This window comes from Dermacentor variabilis, chromosome 3 (assembly GCF_050947875.1).
Source record: "Dermacentor variabilis isolate Ectoservices chromosome 3, ASM5094787v1, whole genome shotgun sequence".
Classification (NCBI taxonomy): domain Eukaryota; kingdom Metazoa; phylum Arthropoda; class Arachnida; order Ixodida; family Ixodidae; genus Dermacentor; species Dermacentor variabilis.
In genome coordinates, this window is record NC_134570.1 from 51,909,147 (window position 1) to 51,916,183 (window position 7,037).

The following is a 7,037-nucleotide window of genomic DNA, read 5'->3' on the forward strand; positions in this document are numbered from 1 at the left end:
TGTTTATTCTCGCACAGCAGACAATGTGAAGTACTAGAAAACGAAAAATAGTTGAATTTGAGAAGACAAACTATTCGATTCGTTACTTGAAAGTTTAGAATATATTTGCACATGCCTACTTTATCACAATAAGTTGGACAGAACTTGGGGATTCATGTATTGTGCCGCAGATATTTCGTGCCTGGATGCATAGGCCTGTCATTCTCAGAAACAGTCGGTTTTCAATATTTCAAGCACAAAGAGTATGTTGTACGTCACTCTGAAGGCAGAAGAGAGGAACAGAATAAACACGCTAAGCCTCAGCATACCTGTTTGCAATGTGAACAGAGGAACATATGGTCTACTACACAATATAGAATGCTATGTAGTAACACAATAAAGAAACTTATTACTCCTTTTGTTATTACACAAGACATTCAATTCTGTCATCTGCAGGGAAAAAAAACTGCAAATTACATATGTACCTTCATATGCACTGAGTCACTCAGGTCTCATTATTAACGCAAGATCTGTTTCATCAGTCGGTTACCAAGTTGCGAATTTGATAGTTGGATTTATTAAAATCTTTTAACAATTATTTTTCAGAGGTATTTAAGGGTAAAAATCAAACTTTCGCTGCTGTCAGTCACCAACTCTTTCTTCGAAAGACAACGATTTTAATTCATATCTGTTCAAGAACTGCTGAACGATTGCATTTCTGCATTCCAGATGTATTTAAGAAGCGGAAACGAGAAGTTGAGCCAGGCGGGCTACAGCTAAAGCTTCCTCTTAAAAGAAAGAAATAAAGAAAAGAACAACACAAGAATGCAAAAGAAAAAGAACCCTGACACAAACAGTCGTACAAGTCACTGCAGGTCGTTTGCCTTGGAATAATGGGATTGTAAATCACATGCCGTGCACCTGTGCACGCAGGCACCCGTTCAATGAACTGCATAGAAAAATATATATTTAAGCATTTCCTATCACTGGCAATGGAAACGTCTGGCAGGCTTCAGCAATTCCTTCGACTCCGAACTCACTTGTTGCAATAGCACCAGAAGGCTCTCGGAGCAGACGCCACTATCTGCTCAAGGACAACTCCTTTGCAATGTACACAATGTCCTCGTCTCCTAAAGCGTTGAGTGCGATAAGCTGATGAAACAGACCAAGATATCATGTCTTACTCTGTTTCGTGAGATACATGCTAAAACCAATATCTTTGCTCTCTTTTTCATATCTGCACTGTGAACTGTGAATTCACACTGTATTGCCTGACCATGCAACGTAAGGCATTTCTTCTACACAGCAAAACTGCAACTTCTCTTATTAATTCTTAAAGCCTGTAGTGAATGAAAGCTGTTCCCACATATTATTGTGGTTATCATGGACCAGTGCCATTTTAAACATGTTGCACTAGTATAACTAATCGCATTGAACTTGAATAACTTCGCAACACAATCTTTTGCATAAATGAATCTGGCATATTGTTGTTGTTGTTGGTTTGCCTAGCAACATATTGAGCTTCTTGTTGCCTTACACTTGTAATATTGTGTACTATTATTCTACCATGTCTTAGATCTTTACCAGATAATGCTCTGTACGATTTTATGTATATGCAGGTGTTCTGTGGATAATGTAACTCAGAGCCTTTCGAATAGAATGCCTGAAGGCTGTGAGGGTAAAACAATTGAAATTAATTAAATGAGCAGTGCGGCGTTAAATATAAGCAAACAAACTAGGGTATAGAACTGAATCCGAACTGAAAAACATGCCTGAATTGGAATTCTAGCTATTACCGAATGCAAACCCAAACAGATATTCTTGGAACGTGCCTGAACCCGACCCAAACCTAAACTGAAACAATAACGGTTACCAGTTCGTGCCGAACCGGTAACCGTCAAGCATATAGGGTGCCAAACGGGTGCTCAATACACAATCGATTCTTCAATATAATCACTTTTCAGTCGGCGCACGCTATACGAGATTGTTTCGACTCACGCATTGCATTATGTGCGAGAATGGGGATAGACAATAAGTATGTACTGATACAGCCACATCGGCAGAGACAGTCGCACTTATGAACTCGGCCATGCCAGTTGTGTTCCGCTGCTGAAATGTTAACTGTTTCAGGGGCACTGCAGAATCACTGTTCATGTTGAAACTTTTACTTCGGCAGTTAGGTCAGCTCCCTACTATTACCGGATACACCATAAAACGGACATGCCAGGACATAAGAAGCGTGAAAATGACTGTCTCCTCAAGAAGAGAAAATGGCAAAACCAACAAGTTCATCAGCACAGCTTCTTGTCAGAATAACACTGCGATCGCTAATGAATGCTGCCATCGTCTCATTGTGGGCTAACAACAGCTGCAAACGGCCGAGGAAATGTGGTTTTGTTGTGTGCCATGGTACCAACACTTGTTTGGCACCTCCAAGCATACTACAATGCCCTTCGATTTCTCCAAATGAGTCCTCGAGCACAATATGCGTGATATGAACTTCTTTATCCACGCTTCGTCAGCGCAGGACTCTGCACCACATGCAGCTGCGTAAAAATTATTGTTGCGGTAGTTAGCACAAACTGTCCTTGTTCATGGCTCAGAAGCACCAATGTCCCCACCTGCTTTCAGTTAAGCAAAACGAGCAGAAAACTGATCAAAATGTCACTTGCTGGCTTCTTTGTTTGCTACACACTAGAAGATTAGAGTTATAGTATATTTAATACGAATATTTATATAATTTATGTGATATTGCTTGACCAATCTGTTCACGTTTCGAGTTCCTCAACATGATGCATGGCTATGTGGTGATACAGGTTGTTTTTTCAATGAGAACTATGCACTCTATTACATGCATTTGGGACTTCCTTGCTTTCTTTATTACCTTCAGTGTCGTCACAAACCAGATGTGATTGTACTGTATCAGAGTGCACAATGTATCAAATAATGGAAACAAGCCTTCTGCTGCTGAACAGGCTCCATGTAATTTTTTCATTTCGCTTTTTTAGAAATTGGAAATGTTCAACTTTCTATTTGACACTGGACGGTGCTTTTCCTTAAATACTTGTATTCAATTCGATTAGAAAATGTTGCTATTTGAACACCCCCACAAATTCCTCCCATTTTCTCCATAGTCAGTAAAGATAAGAATAAAAAGAAATGTGAGAAAGACAAAAGATGCATCGAGGCACCGAACCGTGCGCAACACGCTCTTGAGGTAACACTGCCCAAGATGACCGTCTTTTTGTGCATGGCTGTTGTAGCTGTACAAGATTAAAATTCATTGATATTCCTGTAAAAAACATTAATTTTTGTCTCCTATGGGCCAGAAAGCCCATTTCTTCCACCTCCTGACAAAGCTTGCACATGCGCCATGTGGGCAAGTCAGTAGCAACACACAGCATTTCGCCATAGGGCAGGCATACAGTTTACTGTATAGAGCCTGTTTCTGAACCGGTTAAACGTTGCGAACCAGTTCCCAAACCGTTATAGTACATTTTTATCTCTCTGAACCAGAACGAAATCGAAATCAGAACGCTGAACCCAAATGGAAGTGGTATTTTTTTTTTTTTTTTCACTTCCGACAACCTGGCAGAAACGCTATAAATCCCACAGTCAGTGCTGCTTGCAAGGCTCCACAAAAATTATCATATGCTGGACCATTGCAATAGTACAGCAGTTAGTGCGTTTAGATTCAAACTACACATTGCCATGGGGACACAAGTGTAAATACCAGCAGTGATGGCAAAGTTTTGCTTATATTTACCCTACTGCAAGGGTGAAGCTGAGAATGGGAAAATGCCGCTACAATGACATAACGATGACAATGGCTATGCATTTAAAGGATGAGGTGGATGAATACGCAGTAACTACAAATCAATTTTTTGAGCTCCAAGCCGTTGCTGCATAAAAAAAAACTTATCTACAACTATGTAAGGAAGAACATGATACACCTTACATCTTTTTCAACTTTCATATTCCCATAGTGCATGTACAAATTTGTTTTAACCCTTGGTTAAACAATTGGTGCAAATTTTTTTCACAAGTCATTCCCATACTATATGTTCTGCATGCCAATGTACAACTTCATAAGTGCAACTTCAACACTGGAAAAAAAAGAAGTTACTGCACTTCTTTTCCTACAACAATCATTGCCTCCTTCCATGCTTTTAAGAGAATACATAAAAAATCAAAGCTTGCTTGCGGTACTGGGGATCACGCAGGAAACAAAGCATATCACAAACACAATCATGTTTGGTGAAGAAACAAATTTATGAGACACTACATCAATATTTAGGAGCAGAGAAAGCTTGCAGCATTAACGCAATCATGAAGCGCTATTGATTCAAAATCACAAACAGGAAAGTATAACAAAAGTGTGACTGGTGTTTCAACAGCCTTCTACAACACCTTGCAAAGGCCACAACAATCACAGCAGAATTGTAGGCTGTGCGATTCTTGGCTCCCTTGGTTTATTTGTGAACGGTTATGCCATTTTACCTGATGAAGGTCACGCCGCAGGTTCCTTGAGCCAGTCAGGTTCAGCCCTCGTCCAGCACTGTAGGAGCGGGCCACCGATGACCAACCGAGCACGCGGTGCAGGGCATTATTACCCATCTGGCCTTCACCAGCAGGACCCCCTTCTGCCATGACTGCCTCTCTGTAATGCAGTCAACAATGAATAAAACTCCACAGTTGATCAATTATAATCTATTAGTGACAAAAGTTTCTTATTTACTGATGCCCATGAAACAAAGGCCAGTATAAAGTAAAACTATTCCAATCTGTTTTTACTCCAAATCGGCTGTTAGTGTTCCCAGATAAGACAAAATGGTTTGAGATCTGCCAATATGGGCGTGGCACCCACCAATATGGGCTGAACCCGAACCATTCTGACCTATCGCAGAGGGCTAATGGCAGATTTGTAGTAAAATTAAATTAGAATAATTTTAAGTTATAGCAGCCAAGGATACCTTGGCCTCTTCAGACAAGGCTTTTATCCTCTCTAAATTACTAGAGGTGATAACCGGCCGCCTGTACAGCATGCTAACACTGATGTATACATAAACATGAGCGCCTTTAACCTAAATGAATTTGAGGAGATCATCACTTTTGTTCATGTGCATGGATATAAATTCTGCTACATGCATCCAACTATGATGTGTGAGTAAACAGTGTTCAACACATCTGTAGAAGAGCAGTTGGCAAATGTACACGAAAAGGTACAATATAAAACTTTTGTTTTGTCACCCTAACAAAACAAAACTTGATGCAATGTGCTTACTAAGACGGGCCCTCACATTTACAACTACTCAAGGTTCATGACGTGATGAAAGTGTACCCATCAGTGTCGCAAATTTTTCTTTCTTTTTTTTCCCCCAAGGCTAAGAGACAAGACAGCATGGCGAGTAAATACGAAGGTAAACCCCGAATAAGGACTTAAGTGCGTCGATTTTACGAACGGCAACCACGAAAGTCATCGGATGTGGAAATAATGCCACAGACTACGTAATCCAATAGTGCGCGATCAAAAATGAGCCAATCGTTCTTTCGAGATGTGGCTTTGCCCATTCTGCTTAAGAGTACACAGATGACACTGCACCGAAAGTTGGACGAAACCGGAAGAAGTTGCTGCGCTCATTCTTCTGTCCTACTGGGGGGAATTTGGGACGTTTATTTTTTGGTTTGGTAATAACGTGATAAACCAAAGAAAGTGCTAGAAATTTAACTAAAAACTAAAGAAGTCCGCGTTCTATTCGCATCGATAAGGCAGATGCGAACAGTGGACCGCGACATCGCTTACACTCTGCCAGAGAGGCAGTACAAATACTTTTGCTGGGTTTCGTACACGTGTCGATTAAGGCGCTATAAACAGCTCACGTTCGGCGAGGCAAATTATGTGCTGAACCGGAACAAGACGCGTACGCGCACAACCCGGTACCGCAGTACAGTACACACCTCATTAGAGCGACTGAAGTCATGCGATTGCAAATAGCGCAGCCGTTGCGGCGGCTGTTTCGGTGGCGTTACTCGACAGTGACTTTGACAGGGGCACACATATGACACACAATGAAACCGCCTCAAAACGCAGGCATAGGCTTATACGCTTGCCGTGTGGTTGCATCAGAGAAATGCAGCTGTGCTGTTTGCAACAACAACGCGCGATGGCGCGGTGTGGTACGCTTGTTTTGGTGCGATATATGTGCGTTACATGTAATGGGCAACTAGACCGAGGCACGATAAAGGGGCAGCACAAAGGGAACGAAAACAATGAAAACAATGAGACAGCATATGTCGTCGTGTCAATAACTTGCGCTTGGTGGTGCGGGCGACTCGCGCAAAAGCAAAACAGAAACCACCAACCTGTTGTCAGGAGAAGATCGACCAGCGCTACCGCTACTGGGCTGAAGAGTACCGTGGACGCAAGCCGGTGGATTTTGCGACGGTTCCAGCTTGAAATACGTAGGTGTTACCGCGACTACGAGACGAAATTGCAGGACTACACTAACATGCGTAGAGCGAGACGCGTTTACGTAGCGTCGCCGGACGCTGATAGCGCTGGGGGCGACCACATTGGACACACGATCGGGAAAGCTGCTACGACGGGCGCTGTGACTTCGCTTAGCGCGCTTGATTTTGGCGTGATCAGAGAGCTACCGAATGAGCGCTGGCGTGCTTCGCGGCCCGACTTGGTGACGACATTGACTGATTGCGGTGTAGGAAAATTCGCAGCAATGATCGGCTCGTACGCCAACGCGAGCAGTGCACCATCGAGCCACGGCTCGCACCGTCGGCAGATCGCGCCACCAGCGTATGCAGTAAGCTGATCACCATCACGTGCTGGTTTCGGTTTCGTATTACGACAAAAAATAAAAATCGCGATAACATTTGAGCGTGCGCTTTATGCGTGCCGTATTTTGATGTGGGTTTCTGAAATATGGGTTCGTTCCGTGGGGAGCGAGACGACCCGTCGCTCCGGCGCTAACGAATCGTTGCGGTGGCCGCTTTAGCGGCATCCTTGGTGTCAATCTAAAGTGATCGATTAGTGCCCAAGAATC

General features: G+C 42.7%; 1 protein-coding gene across 1 annotated transcript in view; it reads right to left on the minus strand.

Annotated features, from left to right (window-relative positions):
• The window catches only part of LOC142575596 (E3 ubiquitin-protein ligase RNFT2), a 52,942-nt gene extending 46,165 nt beyond the window's left edge, over window positions 1-6,777 (minus strand). The window contains exons 1-2 of the mRNA XM_075685078.1: window positions 6,343-6,777; window positions 4,480-4,639 (exon numbers count right to left, since the gene is read on the minus strand). Coding sequence (XP_075541193.1) covers window positions 4,480-4,629 — 150 coding nt within the window. The 5' untranslated portion in view covers window positions 4,630-4,639; window positions 6,343-6,777. The remainder of the gene's footprint in view (window positions 1-4,479; window positions 4,640-6,342) is intronic.
• Window positions 6,778-7,037: the final 260 nt, after the last annotated feature.